The sequence below is a fragment of the Chamaea fasciata genome, unplaced genomic scaffold, assembly GCF_029207755.1.
Source record: "Chamaea fasciata isolate MVZ Bird 193981 ecotype frontalis unplaced genomic scaffold, bChaFas1.0.hap1 SCAF_7, whole genome shotgun sequence".
In the NCBI taxonomy this organism is placed as follows: Eukaryota; Metazoa; Chordata; class Aves; order Passeriformes; family Sylviidae; genus Chamaea; species Chamaea fasciata.
In genome coordinates this window covers 27,018,298-27,036,081 of record NW_027094092.1, presented here as the reverse complement: position 1 = coordinate 27,036,081, position 17,784 = coordinate 27,018,298, and the positions used below count along the sequence as shown (strand labels likewise).

The 17,784-nt window shown below is 47.3% G+C and overlaps 2 protein-coding genes across 12 annotated transcripts in view; one reads left to right on the top strand and one right to left on the bottom strand.

Moving 5' to 3' along the window:
* NUMB (NUMB endocytic adaptor protein) overlaps positions 1-4,806 on the bottom strand; it is a 92,405-nt gene extending 87,599 nt beyond the window's left edge. For 9 of the 11 annotated variants that reach the window (XM_066188147.1, XM_066188156.1, XM_066188160.1 and 6 more), the window contains exon 1: positions 4,719-4,806. The gene's annotated coding sequence lies outside the window, so the exon portion shown is untranslated. The other 2 variants (XM_066188149.1, XM_066188150.1) reach the window with 2 other exon arrangements.
* A 412-nt stretch (positions 4,807-5,218) lies between these two features.
* On the top strand, positions 5,219-13,707 carry RIOX1 (ribosomal oxygenase 1). The gene is given in 4 exon segments (XM_066186978.1): positions 5,219-5,364; positions 11,206-11,331; positions 11,683-11,929; positions 11,932-13,707. Coding segments are annotated over 4 exon segments (2,259 nt in total). The 3' UTR covers positions 13,672-13,707.
* The last annotated feature ends 4,077 nt before the right edge of the window (positions 13,708-17,784 follow it).

The following is a 17,784-nucleotide window of genomic DNA, read 5'->3' as shown; positions in this document are numbered from 1 at the left end:
GTCCACTCCTGAGAGTGGAGCCTCAACAGAGGGTTGAATTGCATTAATGAAGTTTAAACAACATTAAAAGTAGAAGGAAAGAGAGATCATTGATGTTTGGACTTTTCGACCCAGAAAAATAAACTGATTAAGAGTGGTCACATCCAAATTTAGAACAGCTAGCGTGCAGTAAGAGTGGTTCTGGCCAAGTACATGTTTTTTCTTAGTCTCAGTAACACTTGCAGCTCTCAGATCAGTGAAGAAGCCCAGGCCAATGACCAAGTACACACCTACAGAAAGCAGTTCTGAAGAGTAAACTCTGCAGGTATACCTACAGTACTGCTTATAATCCAGTTCACCAGGAAGTTCCAGTTTGTTGTTTCCCAGAAAAGGAAAGGTAGTAAGAAAAAGATTCCAAACAGTTTGGCCCAAGTCTTAATATACTGTACCTGAAACACAGTTTCACTTAGAAGAAACAACTTTGGTTCTGGCTTCAGTACCAAAACCCACTAGCAAAATCTCAAAACTCCTACAGATTCAGCACTCAAAGAAGCCAGGAGTTTGTTTCAGATCCCCAGACTCTGAAATTAATGGCTTCACATTTTCCTCAAGAGCACCTTTACATTTTGGCATACATATTCCTTTCAAGGAATTTCTCACACACAAATGAATTTGTCCTGACACACTTTCAGTCACAACTCTGCAGAAACAGAAGTTACTGTACAGAAACATCTTTAAGCCATCACATCTGGTAATTACTACTACAGAACACCAGGACTCCACAAAGAATTACCATGTAAGACGTAAGCCAAACAAAGCAATTCACATTTTCAGAGCTATCCCCTAACCACATGCTTCAAAGGAGTCTGGATGAAAGTCTAACAGCAGCTACATATGACATGATGCCATTTATACATCCAAACTGATGTCTGCCAGTTGAAAGTCTTGGTCAATAAAAATGAAGGAAAATAAACAAGAAAAAAGAAACAAAAAAGACAAAAAGCACAAAACAACAACAAAGACCACATCCTGCACAGTGGAACAGAAGAGTCTTCCTGATCTTGCTTATTATTAAAACTTGGTTCTTTCTGATGCAACATCTGCTTTAACTATACATCATAAAGAACATGAGTTCAACACGAGCATTTGATGGATCCCACCCTTAGGATGAGAACAAATCCTCTTCCAGACCCAGCTGTGTCAGTCTGAAGTTACTGAGCTCAGCACATCCCTAGTTCCGCATCTTCTGCTCATTACTCTCACCACCCACATCAACATGCCAGCTGAGAGAAATGGAAGAATGCTCTCCAATTTATTGTGATTTCTACCTGCCAAGCCAGCTTAAAACAGTTTGCCATAGGTCCTTGTTAACCCAAGTCACGCTGATGGAAATGTATGGTCCCAGAAAAGCTCAAAGAAATTTCAATCAGAGCTACTATGGCCCCATCTCCAATCCCATTTCAACCTAAGTCACATTTCCATCCCTGACATGGATGATCAGCCAGGTCAGATACATGATCCAGCCAAAATTCAGAAAAAAAAAAAAAAAAAAGGCAATTAACTACTAACCTGATTAACTCCCTGACTTTACTTAACTTGCAGCCACAAAGGCTTCCTTGCCAGCAGCCGAAGACACACAGTCCAGGAGACATGACCACCAGAGCTTCAGTTTAAGCTGCCAAGTCTACTGACAAGCTTAGGCAAAACCAAAATTGAGCTGCTTCAGCAAAGACTCCTCCTCCTCCTATGTAAGCAATAACATTTGCATAGCCATGAAGTCAGGTCAGGCAGTTGATCCAACTGAAGCTTAACATTTTTCTGTACGACCATTTTCAGCTAGATCAGCAAAGAAAGACTAACGGGGAAAACAGATCCTTTTGGTGAAAGCACTGGCAGAAAAATCAAAGCTGCTCTGGTGGTAATGCAATAATATGACTGCAGAGGACATGTTAAGTCTTAGCTTGATTGAATTTATGCTTGGTATTCCGCAGAAAAAGAAAGGCAATATGCTCCAATCTCACTTATTAATACTGGGAGATCAGTTGAGAATAAACAAGTAATCTGTAATTTTAATTCACTGATCAAAGCAAACTCCAAAAACAAGATTAAGGACAAGATTTCACATTCGTTTAAACCAAGTTTGCTTGATAAGCTGGTAAAACAAATAAAAATATAGGTAAACTTTGACCCCTCCTCTAAACAAAAGAACAAAGTCAGCAGTGTCAGACGAGTAGATGACTGCAATAAATAGGATACAACTCCAAAGTCATCAATTAGACCACCTTAGGCTGCCAATCTCTTACCTGAGAGATTCTGTAAAACATCTTTTCTAGTGTACAAAAGATTTAATTTCTATAGCATTAGAGCAATTAATTTTTTCCAATGTTATGCAGCTCCATCAATATTACCAGTGGAACAAAACCAGCCACAGGCAGAACTCAAGAATCCTGCACAGTGCTGTAACAGACTCTGACAAACACACAATAAAAAATCTACTACAGTATGCTTCTCCCAACAGCCTCTATTCCTGGGGAAGGAAGCACTTTTACAAAGCCTTTCACTACCATTTCAGAAAATTTTTATCCCATCATATCGAGTATGGTAGGAAAGAAAATTACTTACAGATCATTCCAACACCAAGCAGCTCTATCAAACTACAAAATATAAGACTTAGAAGTCTGGCAAGTTTTAAGAGCCCAATGCGGCTTATTGGTTTGGGTGTTCTTCTTCCCAAATGCATAATGCTGTCAAGCTACTAACACAAAATCAGAAGGTTTCACAACACTAGGTTGAGAGGGTAAACAAACTTGTCTACTCTGTCTAGTTTACATGCGTCTTCAGTTTCCACACATTTAAACTAAATAATAAATGCAGGGAAGTAATTCCCAGGATGGAAAATAAATTTTCTGCTAGTAAGGATTTAAATGGCTGATTTGAATTGCATTTCACATGTATACTTTAGGGGAAAAAAATCTTTTATGTGTTATGTTTAGAGTTCTATAAATCTGAATTTTCACTGAGGCTTAAAACCAACACTATATGCAATTACGGATTAAAAAGCTTTCACTGCAGGAAAACTCAGGGTACCAAGACTCTTCGAATCACAGGCAAGGATGAACACATCTGAAATTCATTGTTTTGGACTCCGTTCACATTCTTATTTCTTCTGTTAGACTTTTGCTAAGGGAAAAAAAACAGCACTTCCACAGACAATTGCCAAGAGATGAAGAAATGGAAAACACTCACTGATGAACAGAAAAACAATCTCTTTCTCTATGGTAACTATTAACTTCTACATAATTATAAAGACCATTTTAGCAGTAACCATAGATCAATAAGTCAAATAGAACTGAGTCAGAAATCCATTTAAATATTTACATTTTTTGTTACAAGTCATACCTAGAGTATTACTGTAGCCAAAGAGAATGACTGTGCCTTCCATTTTACTCACTCTCCTCATTCAAGAGCCTATCTCAAGATGCAGAATGATCAAAAATACAAAACAAGAGATCAAAACAATATCCCTTAAATGGTACAAACATACATTGTTGACAGCCATAAACTTCTCCTACTCCGGACTGCTGAATTACGAAATATTGACAACAACATAGAAAACACAGCAGCACACAGAAAAGGTTCCTTAAAATTTCATAAACCATTAATGAGCAGGTTATATAAATCTACTGGACCGAAGGAGTTATAGATCAGAGCCGCTACAAGACATTAACTCTGCTGTGAGGGATACATCATTTCATTCTTGAAGACTGTTCATCTCCATGAGCGCAGTACAAGGAGTTAAGGGCATTCCGAACGGGAGCTGCATTTTAACCCTTCGTGACCGACAGAGCACGAAGCGGGGCGATGCTCCCCGGGCCCACCGCAGCCCCCGCCCCGCACGCTGTTGCTCATCCAACCCTCTTGCGCCCGCAGGACGGGCCGAACCCCGCCGGCTGTTCCTTTGTGCAGCCTGGCGAGCTGCCGCACACGCACTGAGGCACCGGCCAAGCCACGAACCGGGTGAAAAGAGACGAGCCCCGCCGCTCACGGGGGCCCTTTCCCCTACAACTCCCGCTGCCAGACTGGGTCGTCAGCACCATCGCCCACAGCCCTCGTCCCGACGCCTCCCGAACTTCACAGCGCCCCAGCCCCAGCCGAGACGGGGCAGCGGGTTTCGGGGAAGCCCGAGCTTCCCGGAGCCCCCACTCGCTCCCACGGCCACGCAGGGGCGGCGAGCGATACAAAGCGCCCGGGAGCGGCCGCGCCGGAGGGACCCTCTGACGGAAACCTGGCCGGGATTCAAGGCCTAGGAGAGACCGCAGGCACAGAGGCAGCCCCGGAGAACCCCACGAAGCGGCGCCGCCCCGGGGCGCTCCCTCGGGCCAGCGGCTCGGTGCTCCCCGCAGGGCCGTTCGGTGCCGCGGCCGCCCCCCGTAGGCTCCACCTGCGCCGGGCCCCCGCTCCACCGCACCGCGGGGATCGCGCCCCACCCCACCGCCCCCCGCCGGGGCGGGCACCGGAGGGCGCCCCCACATCGCCCCCGGCCTCCGCACCCACTTTCCCGGGGTACCCCTGCCTCCCCTCCGACCCCTCAGGCTTCCCCCGCCTCCGGCGCCCCCCCGCCGCCGGACCCACCCGCGCCCCGCGGGGTTTGGCACGGCCCCGTCGCGCCCGCCCGCGGCTCCGGCCACCGACCGCCGCGGCGAAGGCCCTTCCCTGCATCGCGGCCCGGCCGTGCTCACCTGCTGCCCGCAGCCGCCTCCCTACGGCGCCTCCTCCGCCGCCCGTCGCCACCGAGCAGCGCCGCCGCCGCCGCCGCTCCGCCCCCGCCCCCCGGCCGCCGCTCCGCCCCCGCCCCCCGGCCGCCGCTCCCGCCCCCGCCCTCAGCCACGCCTACCCCGGCGGCCCATTGGCAACGCGCCCCGAAGTCCGGCCTTCGGATTGGTGGGAGGAGCCGCCTGTCAAAGCCTCGGCCCCGCCCATCCCCGCCCCGCAGGTCTCGGGCGTTCTATTCACGCCGGGGTTTTGGCGCCCCCAATCTCTCGCTGTCGGTTGTGATTGGCTGACGCGGTGGGAACGACGTGTCAGGGTTGGCTGCCCTTGGTGCCACTCCGGCGCTGAGCCCGCCCTCCCCTGGGCTCGGCTGCGCGGCGCGGCGGGAAGGCGGCGGCCGCTACCGGCGCCGGGGCCCGGACCCGCCCGGCTCTCGGGAACCCCTCGGCTGGCGTCCCGCTGCTGCGCCATGGCGGGATGCGCTTTCCACTGCCCGTCTCCGGTTCGGTTCGGCCGTAGTTCTTGTCTCCTCGCGGCTGCGGCGCTGGTGGCACCAGGAGGAGGCTTCCCGCAGCCCCAGTGCCACCTTGGTTTCCCCCCGATAAACCACATGTGGTGACTGACAGCTTCCCGGGGGGCTGCAGTGAGACGTGCTGCTAATACCAGCTCTCCAGAAACCGTGATGCTCTACATCAGCCAGAGGCCAAGCTTGCAGGAAAAACGCGAGCAGGCTCCTTTAACCTCCACGACTTTCTGAGAACCACAGTATTGTCGGGATATCCTTCCTTCGGCCCAAGAAAACACTAGCATGCCTCCATTTTCAAAGTGGAGACAGTACCAGGTGCTGAATTCAGCAGGGAGGCTGCACTTCAGAAGGAAGTTACCCGGGGGAATCCTCTGGGAGCAGCACCCTTGCGACTGCACATACGGGGCTTGGCCTGAACGCCTTAACCGGAATGCGTATTTCCAACAGCTGCCTCCTCTCACCAGACTTTCAAGCAGCTGCTTCATCCAAAATGCAAGCTAGAACAGTTCCCGGTGCATTCATCTGAAAAAAAAAAAAAAAAAAAAAAAAAAAAAAAAAAAAAGAAGGTAATTGAAATGCAAAGATTACATTATGTTTCTGTGCATTATTATATTCTCCCTGCATACACCATCCCCCTTATATTCCTCTTTGTTTCTGAATCAAGCAAAGAAACAGAGCAACAAAGAACGCGGGCCATAATGCTAGCTGGCAAACATCCAGAAAACAAAGCAACTGAAATCACTGGGAATTTCAGAGCATCATCAGCAAAAATCATTTACTAAGTTTATATAGGAAGTGCTCAGGCAGAAATATGAGTATGACACTGACTGTGAGTTTCAGACTGATACTCTGACCCCTAAGTCATCCCTTGTTCATAAATTAAACGGAGAAGATGCAGGGGTTCTCCTTACATCTTTTTGCATATCCCTTTGCTTTCCAAGGAAAGCAAAATCAAGGCAGAGAGCTGCCTTCCCTCTCAAATATTCAAAAACTATTAGAGGATAAGACATTTCTACCAGTCCTAAGTTTTTTTCTGATTTTATGAAAACATTCCTGACTTAACAGAGCACTTAAAAATACTGCATTCCCAGTACCTTCAGTGTAACACTTCATCTTATTCACGGTCTCTGGATTTCTGACAGAAATTTTTGTAAAGCATGGTGCCCTTAATTTCTTATGAAAACTTAATTCAAAATGAATAATTCCCATATTATTGAGGAGCTCTACTTCCAAATGAAAAGTACAAAGGAAAAGGCCAGGACATGCTATTAAAAATAAAATCTAATGTATGCTTCAGCTATTTATAGCTTTTACAAACATTTATTAGATAGCTAAATTCATTTGTTGCTATTACTGCTTCTCTGCTCAGCTGATAACTTGACCTCCCCATATGGTCGTTGGTGACTGAAGGGAGAGGGGGCTGTGGTGGGAAAGGAAAGGAAGATGACCCCAGAGGTCACTTAGCTGGACACGATGAGCATCCAGCATAGCAAGCTGCACATCCACAGTGCTGTGCTGAAGGTCCAAGGCACGTTCTGTGTACTCAGTCTTCCCACAGCACTTCCATGGGAGGGGGGGAAATTATTTCTTCAAGGTCTGATACCGGAAGCAATGCTTCAAATGCTTTGATCCTCATGGATAACAAAGAATTGGAAGATACTTCATAGCATTCAAAAGAAACCAAACCCAATTTGCCTTATCACCTTTTCTTTAGGACTGGGAACAGGGCTCCCTGTGTAATACACAGGATTAATGGACTTGACTGTTCCTGTCATGCCCACTGACTCCTGTCAGCTGTGCCTTTCTAGCCAAGATCCTTCCTGGACTCAGTGGGACAGCAGGAGAGTACGCTATTCCCTAAGGACCTGAAAATATATCATACACACATTCATGAAAATGCAAACACCTTTATCCCCACTGCAGATACCCAGAGGCTTAACATCGTTCTTCCCTATTGGTTATCTAAAATAATGTCAGTGATTAAATCTCCCTTCTCTAATCACACCATAATATCATCCCTTCCAGGAACAAGCCATACCAGTATAAATACTACCACATATGCATTTTTATGCTCACCAAGAGGAATTCCATCTTTTTGGCAATATATATGAAACAATAGGAGCTTGTGTGTGGGGATGAGCACTGGAAATGTCCAAAAATACTTCTATAAGGTGCTATATTGGCTAGTAGCAACACATATCTACTATGGGAAGCAAATAAGCAAGTACTGCAGGGGTTTTCTCCTGTCATGCTTTGAGCAGATCTGAACCAATATGGTTGCTAAACCAAGGCATTCTGTTTGCATAGTATTTTCATCTTGGTAGTGCTGCATCTGAGGTGAGCAAGCAATTTCAGAGTACTTCAGAAAAACTCCAGTATAGGAAACAAAAGGTAAAGTCTTTTTGCAAGGCTTCTGACTAGAAGTTTACAGGAAAAGCAAACGTTGAATAGTGCTGCCCTATGTTAGCACAGGTATATGTTAATTTAGAAATAGTGAGCATAAATGTATTTTCATTCACTATGCAGTTGCCATCATTAGTACAGAAAGGATATGAAGAGCAAGAATCCTTTAAAATCTGTCTTCCATGGAAAAGCATCAGCCAAACAGCTTGTCAAGAGCCATGGTCTGTGCATATTAAAAGGATATTCTCTAGCACAATATATGTGGTTTATGCAGGAAGAGTTTAACTGTACTTTCTGCCTTGGTTCTTAAGATGTGATTAATCCCACAGGACAAATATTTCATTCAGGTTCTCTTTGCCTTCATTTTAGGATGGAGATTTTCTCCTCATGGCCATTTATTTCTCTCCTTCTGCTGGAGCCTTGAAGTCTGGAGCTTTATATTTTATCACCGCCTATGGAGTCACTGCAGATGGTATCTGCTCAATGCTACCAAATGCTAGATGGCATCAAATAAAAGCACAAAACCCCTCATAAAATTATTTCAAAATTTAAAAGTACACATGCCCAGTCAAGGGGGTGAGTAAACTCAGTCAAGGGTCCTACTTAAATACATCATTTTAATTCAGTTTTAATTCCAATGTATCTGCTCTAGTGTCACATGGTAAAAAGAAAATGTCTGTGCTTCCAAATCCCACCAAAAAGATAATTTCATAGGGAGGACAGGACCTTCTAATTATGATTTTTACAAATGTGCTTTAATTTGGCTGTTCCATGGCAGGGAAGGCTTCTTTTCTCAGTGGGGCTCCTAGTACAAGATAACCAGGATTAAAGACCACAACCAGTCACTGAATAAGAAAATCCCTGAGAAGAGAGAAACAGCTGGAGGCAGGCCAAAGCCGCTGCCAAAAGATGCTTCAGTGAGTGAGTGCATTCATTCTGATGAGGGAGGCCAGAGGACAGCTCTTGAGAAACAGTTCCTGAATTAGCTTTCAGTCTTGTTATCTGGCAGTGAACTTTATGGCTTTCACAACAAGGAGCAGGCTTCACAATCCCACCCAGTGTCCTTCCAGTGATGACACAGTGGATGTAGGTAGGCTGTATGAGAAAGATTGTCAGCTAAGCAAACCTGTTAGTGAAGGCTTGAAATGCTCTTAATCCTTACTAGGTATAAGTTTTGGCATGAGAACAAAACTGATGGTGCAAAAGGAAGGTCACCAGCAAAGTAATAATGAGAAAAACTATTAAGCTGGGCTTAACTTTCTAAAAGTGACTGGTTTACATTAATGGTTTGCCAGGAACACGAAGTTTGCACTGTGGTGAACAACTGAGTATCCAATACACAGGAAATCACAATGAATTTTGCCCTTTTCACTCATTAGTGAAGACTACTTACAGCTTTGCAGGATCAGGCCTTACCCAAAGTGCTCTTTAAATTTGAGATTTCCATTATTTGAATGGCATAAGGTTAAAATATCAAATGAACCCTACATCTCTTTAAGGTGCCATTACTTACTTCTTTTGAAGTCACTTGTGACTCACCAATAGTTTGTACTCACCACATTTATATGTCCTCTTAAATAAAACACGTGGCTCTTGGCAATGCAGCTTATATGTTCATAAAATCCAAGTAACTTTGTGCTAAATTCTAATTAAGAAATTTAATTGAGCCTCCAGTTGCTACTCTGTCTGTGTGAGCAGCAGCTAGGGATCACCTAATTGTTCAGAGATCTGTGTTGCTTTCCTTTTGTTAATTTAAAGAGCTGTACATGACACTTATTTCTTGAAACAAATTCCCTTGAAATACTGGACGATGAATGCAAACAGCATGTAAACCTTGTGGCTACTCCTAAACAACCATCTGAGTACTCTGTAAGTGATACTGAAGCTCTCTTTTTTGCCCTACGTCAAAACTCTTTCTTGTGTGATGTAGAAAAATAGCAACATTCTTTATTCTTGAAAGCATTTATTATGAGCGAGACTAAATTGTCAATGTTTTCTTGTTCTAGAGATTTAACCACTATTATTTTCCACAGTGTCCTTTGCTCAGAGACTGTTATACATCAAAAAACAAAAAATCCAGTGTCAATCAACTGTCTCTCAGCAGTAGAAAGTGACATCCCTATGAAGATCGGGGCCCTCAAATGAGACTTTGAACCCCCTGTACTGGTGAACATCCAGAACAGCTTTGCTGCTGTCATTACAGATATCCTGGTGTAACTCAGGTCAGGCTCTGTGCACAGCGCCCAACTTCTTCTCAGAAGGATCAGTTGCGCTCCAGTAAATTAAGCAGTAACACAAATAACAATCCAGACACCCAGGTTTTTCAAAAGTCTTCCTCCTCCTAAGCCAGTTTAGCCATGCTAACATATAATTAAAGCCTACAATGGCCTAACTTTTACCATATTTCAAGCGCTTGCATCTCGATTTTGTTAAAGGTCCAGTTCTGTTGAAACGGTTTCAGCAGATAAGATTATTCTGGTAAGCAGGGCTTAACCTTGGGGAAACAAAGAGTGGATTGAAATAGAGTTCGCCCTTCCCTTCTCTTCCAGTCTACACATGCACGCACAGGCTGCTTGCGCTGGGCTGTCGCCGTGAAGCCCAGCCCGCGGGTCACCTTGCCGGGCAGATGCGGCGTCCCCGGGGCGCGTCTCCCGGAGCAGGGGCGCAGAGCGCTGGGCGGCCTCTGCCACCTGCTGGCAAAGCCCGAAACGGTCCAGCCGGGAAATCGGAGGCTGAAGTGCTGCCTGCGCGCACCTAAAATACGTCTCCATTAACTAAAACCATCGTGACACAAACAGGACAGACTTCTACTGCCGTTGCTCTTCACAGCTTTGGCTGCGAAGGCTGTGCCCTAAGAACTCCGTCAGAAAAATACCTCCAAAATTAGAATACTTGTTTTTGCACGTATACAAAAAATGCCTTCATTGCTTGGAGCACATTGGTGTCCTCTGAGACTGATTTGTGTTGTTTTAAAGGCAATTCAAACAACCTTAAAAATATCTGCATCTATTTTAGAATTGAGACTTAACAGCTGAACTTACGCTCATTAGGCCTAACTGATTTCTGCTCCTGAACTGTGGTAAAATTGAAGCGCAGGTCTGGGTTGAAACCTGGCAAAAGGTGAAAAGTCTCTTTTCAGCTTTATATTCCATGCCTGATACACTAAGTAGCCCACACAGGAAATCTGCACATTCCTTGTGAATGTTAGCTGTTTAACATGTTGTGTGCAGTTGATATTCATATCTGTGAGAGGTTAATAACACCCTGTGAACCAGAGGCTTCCTGAGCATACTTGGGTAATTGCTGCAGTTAAATGCCTTAGACTCACAGCAGCCTCTGGAGGTGAAATTCTCATGTAAAATTCATTCCCATGAATTACTGCAGTTCATCAAAGATTCTTCTGACAAAAGTACTGCGTAGTGAATTTCTTCAACTGAAGCTTGTTCTTGATCAGAAACATAGCCTGGCAATACAAACCCCTACAGTTTTTCACCTTTGCCTCAAGCAGTCTTGTTCTACCCCTCCAGCAAAGCTTCCTATGCTGAAGCTGCAGCCTGGAAGCGCGGAGCAGCCCTCAGGCTGCGGAGCACCACTAACGCTGGCCTTCTGGCAAGCCTCGGAGAGAAATGGGGAGGAAACAAAGGTCTGCCCAGGTGATTAGACAGCGAGTGGATTTGGAAAACAAAACGAAAACAAAACGAAAACAAACTAAACAAACCCCACTATGTGACATGACAGTCTTTCGGGTTTTGGGGATCCTTTTGAGATGACATAGCCTTTCAGCTGCCATCCCCATCAGAGGCACAAGAAAAGGGATGGGGGGATGGCACACAAGAATTGCCTCCACTGAATTTGGGTTTCTATTTCTTGTGCAACACGACCTTATGAAATAAGTGTTACCTCATCTCGCCTCATTAGGTTGCAAAGTAATTCCAGACTGTCTCAAAGCATATTCTTACGGTTCGCCTTCAGAAAAAAAAAAGTAACTTTCTGAACGTGCTTAGAGCATACTTCCAGAACGAAGCTTCCCAGCCACGGAACAGACCTGCCTGCATCGTACCAAGGGGAGTCGCCTCTCCTTTTCTTCTGCGGGGCGGGGGAAGCAAATACGGCCAGCACATTTTAAGCGGCGGTGATGACAAAAGACAAGACATTCTACGCACGGCACCACCGGCACCCTGGGAACACGTCCTTCCGGCGGCAGCGCGCGGGCCCCATCCCGTGCCCGGGGCGCTCCCGGCGGAAGCGGCGGGGCGGGGCGGGGCGTGGCGGCCATGGCGGAGGAGCTGGGGCGGCTTTCGGCGCTGGCCGTGTACCGCCGGGCGGCGGGGCCCGGGCGGATGGAGCGGCGCCGCCGCGGGGCCCCGCTGCCCGCGGGTCGCAAGCGGGCCAAGGCCCGCCTGAAGGGCGGCCGGGCGAGAGGCGGCGGCTCGGAGCCGGAGGCGCCGCCGCCCGCCGCGCCGCCGAGCCGCGTGGAGCTCCCCGTGGAGGCCCCCGCGGATCCTCGGCCCGAGGCGGCGGCCGCCGGGCCTGACCCGAAACCGCGGGGCGGCCCCAAGGCGATGCCGGGCGGCCCGCGGACGGCGGGGGAAGACGGCGGCCATGTGTCCGGCGGCGGTGTGTCCGGGCTGCTGCGGCGGCTGGCGCGGCTGGAGGACAGCCGGCAGCGGGCGGCCGAGCTCTTCCGCTGGCTGCTGGCCCCGGTGGCGCCGGCGGAGTTCCTGGGGCGGCACTGGGAGCGGGCGCCGCTGCTGGTGCGGCGGGACGACCCCGGCTACTACGAGGGGCTGTTCTCCACGGCCGACTTCGACGCCGCCCTGCGAGGGGGAGAGGTTCACTTCGGCACCCACCTGGATGTGACCAGCTATGCCGAGGGAATGCGAGAGACGCACAACCCCTCCGGCAGAGCCCTGCCCGCTGTCGTGTGGGACTTCTACCAGAACGGCTGCTCCCTGCGCCTCCTCTGCCCGCAGGCCTTCTCCCCCACCGTCTGGCACTTCCTCTCCATCCTGCAGGAGCACTTTGGCAGCATGGCAGGGGCGAACACCTACCTCACGCCCCCGGGCACCCAGGGCTTTGCCCCCCACTATGACGACATCGAAGCCTTCGTGCTGCAGCTGGAGGGGAAGAAGCACTGGCGTGTCTACAAGCCCCGAACAGATGCTGAGGTGCTGCCCCAGTTCTCCAGCGCAAACCTCACGCAGGCTGAACTCGGCGAGCCTGTGCTGGAGACAGTGCTGGAGGCCGGGGACCTGCTGTACTTCCCCCGTGGCTTTATCCACCAGGGTGATTGTCTCCCTGATGCGCATTCACTCCACATCACTGTGTCTTCCTACCAGAGGAATTCCTGGGGGGACTTTCTGGAGAAGCTCATCCCAGCTGCCCTGCAGATGGCCCTGGAGGAAGACGTGGAGTACCGACGAGGGCTTCCCATGGACTACCTGCAGTATATGGGGGTCGCTAACTCTGACACAGTGGATGCTCGGCGAACAGCCTTTGTGGAGAAGGTGCAGAGCCTGATAAAGAAACTCGTTGACTATGCACCCATCGATGCTGCTGTGGATCAGAGAGCCAAGTCGTTTCTTCATGACTGTCTCCCTCCGGTGCTCACGCAAAGTGAAAAGGCGCAGAGTGTCTATGGCTTCCCGGCCCGGTGGCAGGATGGAGGCCCCTGCGACGTTGATATCCTGATAACAAAAGACACCGAAGTACGCCTGCTCCGTCACGGCATTGTTAGACTGTGTAATGAAGAAGCTGGTGTGATGCTGTACTACACTACAGAAAACTCAAGAGTGTATCATAAGGAAGAACCCAAGTTCCTTGAGCTAGATCCCGAGTATACAGACAGTATTGAATTTCTCCTGTCTTCCTATCCAAATCACGTCACTGTGGATAACCTTCCATGTGAAACCTTGGATGAAAAGATTTCTCTAGCTACACTTCTGTTTGAGAAGGGTATTCTGACTACAAAGAAGCCTCTGGCACAAGTCTAACTCTTACTTTTTCACAAAATAAACGTACACTTGTTTAAAAAACGTTCTGTCTTGGTCTTGCCTTACACCTGCTAGATATGAATCAGCGGTACAGGTCTCAGCATCTCGTCTGGGGGCAGGTCTGTGTCATGGGTAGAGAAATCAAATGTTCTGATTAAACTAAGTATTTGCTCTAGGAGCAATTCTGCATGGCTGAGTGCCTAGAGAAGAGAACTGATTATCTTATTTTCACCAGCCATCTTACTGCACCCTAGGTAACTTCAGGAAGGCTGTGAACTTCCTTGCCATCTTCTAAATCATCACCATCATGTTTTCACTGTATTTTAAAAGCAGCCTGCTCAGCTGCAGGAAATACTGTTCATAGGCACATTTGGTGATGGTCACCATTCTGTGTGCCTTTGCTGTGCTGCGCTGCATATATGGTGTGGCCTTCAGGCCCATGGCATGTTGCAAAGATCCCTTGGTCACAGTTTACTCTTCCTAGACGTGGGGGCTGCAGGCAGCTCCCACCAGTTTGAGCAATTACACCCACTTGTGTGGCCATGCCCTTACTGAATGATACACTAAGATCTTCTCAGGCAAACATCATCTGCTGCATTTGAAATGCTTCAGGCTCACCTGCTTTCTTTTCAGTCCAATAGTAGAGATAAAATATCCTCCCCCACTGGTTTCTCCACAGCACCCCCTATCAATGAAATTATTGGTTCTTTCAAGGCAAGTGGGGCACCCTCCAATATGTTTGGGGTTTTTTTTTGTGCTGGGTGAAAATAGTTTCATTTTAGGACCTATCAAGTTACAGGAATACATGCCTGGCTGTGTGGTCAGTTTCCATAAATACTGGCAAGCTTCTGAAACATTTCTCCACAATGCTATTTTATCACAGCAGTTAGCAGGTGAGGGATATTCTTTAAAGCCCCCTGAAGCTATACCCACAGTGAGCAGGGTGCAGTACCCTGTGTTCCTCTGAGCTGTTGGGTTATCCAGGTTTTGCAAGATGGCACCCATGCACTCTTAACTATTTGGGATTAAGTGTACACTATGTCCTCCAAGATCCTATACTTTCAACAGTGCCAGCCCTTCCTCCATCTTTTGCCTGTATGCTTTTGCTAAATATTGAAAGTTGGACTGTGTAAAATTGCACTGCACAAGAACACACTGAGGTGCCCTTGAGGCCTCTTGGCTCTGTGAAGCACTAGTGGCTGGACAGAAATGCTGTTGCCACACTCATCCTCTGACCCCTCTGTCTATTCTTCCTCACCAGAAGGTCAGCCATCCTTGCCTGACCATTTACGTCCCTGGTAAGTATCTCGTGTCTAGTGGTGCCCTTCCTGGGCTGCTCTGTGCTCTATGTGCAACCACAGGCACCAGCACTGCAGCTCTGCTGCTTGGGGCTGTGGTGCAAAGCTGCACCAGGAGCTCATGCAGCCCTTTCTGCAATGGCTGCAAGCACCCCCATGTCTGTTTAAGCACTTTAATGACAACCAAAGACAGCATAAGACCTCCTTAGTTTTTCCTTTCCCTGGACTCTGTTCTGCTGGGGTGGGGCATTTGGGTAATTCCTTCTCAGCTTTTAATTCTGGAGAAACCTACCTGGGCTAGACACCTTATATGTACTCCTCACAGATTTACACAGGTCTAGCCAGGCACAGAGTTTCTCTTTTTCATTGTTCTTTCTGCAGAAAGGTATTTCTCACTGAGACCTGCAGAATGTACCAAAAATTTTGAACTAGGAGGAGGTGGTTCATTATGATCCCAGTAAGAAAAGCACTCATATTTTGTAAGGTATCTAAAAATGCTATTTATCAGAGCTAACACTAATCTTACATCCCTTTAGATGCTGAGAACCCCCAAGCAAAGAAGCATTTCCCCATGTCATGCAGATGTGGTTCATAGCGGAGACTGTCCCCTTTCAGGCTTTTAAGGTATTGTAAGAATCTTGTATAAGGAAACAGCTCTATTTAGCATATCTACAGTCAAACAGAAACAGTGTCTGCAAGGCAATGTCTTTCTGCACTGTTCGATAAGGCCAGGGCCACATGAGTTGTGTTACCTCAGGTCCTGGGTGGAAGCTGCCTGTGGCCCCCTCTGTAAGGAAGAGCTGTCTGAGTTTTCTGTATGGCTTGGGATCTGTGCAGGACAGCACAGGCCTGAAGGCCACGTTGTACAGGCAGCACAGCACAGGTTCCAAAGGCATTGGAGCAGCGTTGTGTCCTCCAGAGGCCACACTGTGGCTATTGGAGGGGAATCTTCTGCAAGCTGTAAGGACCATGCTGAGGGTTCCTTCACGGGCTTCCAAGCAGTGCAGAAACACAAATGAAGGTACAGGGAGCACATCCACCAATTTTTCCAAGTGGAGCTGAGCAGGACAGGAGAGTTTTGAGAGAGTAAGCCTTTATTTGCTCTCATAATGAGACCCTTGGGGCATAGGAACAGCATCTTTTTGAAGGACATAAGGATCATTGAGTTTCACAACAACTACATGGGACACAAAAAGTGGAGAGTCGGCAGTCTCACATGTGCCTGTCACTTTGTCACTTTGGAGAAAGCTGCAGAAATACTCATCTGGTTTAGCTGGCACATGCCAGAATGCTCGCCTAGGAAAGGGGAAGGGTCAAATAGATATGCACTGGAAGGGCAGAATATGGGTACTATTCAGGTACCACCATCTCAAAGTGACTGAGACCTAACAGCGTGAAGGAGGTTGTGGAGAACAGACGCCTGCATTTTTTGAAGCAGCTTTCATGAATTGTCACCACATGCCCACAAGTGAACCATAAGTCCAGAAAATATAAAGAAAAAAGCCTTTACTGGTAGCCAACTGTGAGGGGGATGACCTTGGCTGGCTGTTGGATATCTGCCAAGGCGCTCTTTCAATCCTGTTTAGCAACAGGAGAGGGGGAGAAACTAAGAGAAACCTTACAGGACAGGGAGTAATTCATCAATATTTTGTCCAACATCATGGGCAAAACAGAGTTGACTTAGAGAAGAATTATTTAAATTATTGCCAGTAAATAACAGAGTAGATAGTGAGTGAGATATGAAAACAAAATTAAGAACAGCTCCCCCTCCTCTTTGGGCAGCATCAGGTACATCTCTGAGCTGGATTGAGCTGTCTCTGTCTAATATAGGGGAAGGCAAATCTCTTCTTACAGCCTCCCACTACCAAAACGTTTCCACATTAGCTCTAAATAATCTTACTTTTCTCTTGCAACCAGAGCTCAAATGGTGTCATTGTGCTTGTTCTCTTTTGGCTAGCATAAGGGAACATTTTGCATGGGAGTAGAAAAAAAAAAGTGTAGGAGATGCCTGTAATTTGTTCAGAAGAAAAAGTATATAATGCTGTCACCTTCTTCATGTGATTTTGCACACTCTCAGCATTAGACAATCTTCCCCTCCATGAACCAGCTGTTGTGCTTTTCAACTCAGCTCTGATGAGCATTTCCTCCTCTCTCCCAGGTGAAGGGTCCAGGGGTTGGCCTGCTCGGTTTCTCCAAAGGGGGTGAAGTGCAAGCAACACACAACTTTGAACCACCAGATCTGATAAATTCTGCTACAATTATCAGGTCAAGCCTTGTCACAGTCGTACCAGTACAACTACAGCATCTTCCATGACTTTGCACATCCGTAACACAGAAAAGAAATGAGTTTGCCTTTTCTGTTCCCCCCTCAACCTTTTTCCTCAAGTGTCAAGAAAAGGAATGGTGGGTTTTGCATTAGTCTTGGATGAAACAGCTCATGTGCAGTTTCAAATGCAGAGTTACATTTCTTGGGTGGTTTCTATTCCTCTAAGACTTGACAGTGCTTTCCATGTCTCTGTGGTCTCTACATGCATGTGCTATCCTCAGGTCATACTAATTGTACCTAATGACAATTGTCTCTAATGACAATTTTGGAGCAGCAAATGGAAACGTCTCTGACCTCTGTGCTGCTGGAAGCGTGTATGAATGGTTGCTATAGCCAGGATGCTGGGCTGTCTCTGTTTAAGCCTTGGGAAAGGTTGTTTGCCTTCTTTGTTACTGGGGTGAGAATTATAATAAAGAATCTGAAATTTGAAAGCCATGTAGTCATTTGTTGTGCTTTGGTTAGAAGCAGGTTTTGCGTCTTGACTGCTCT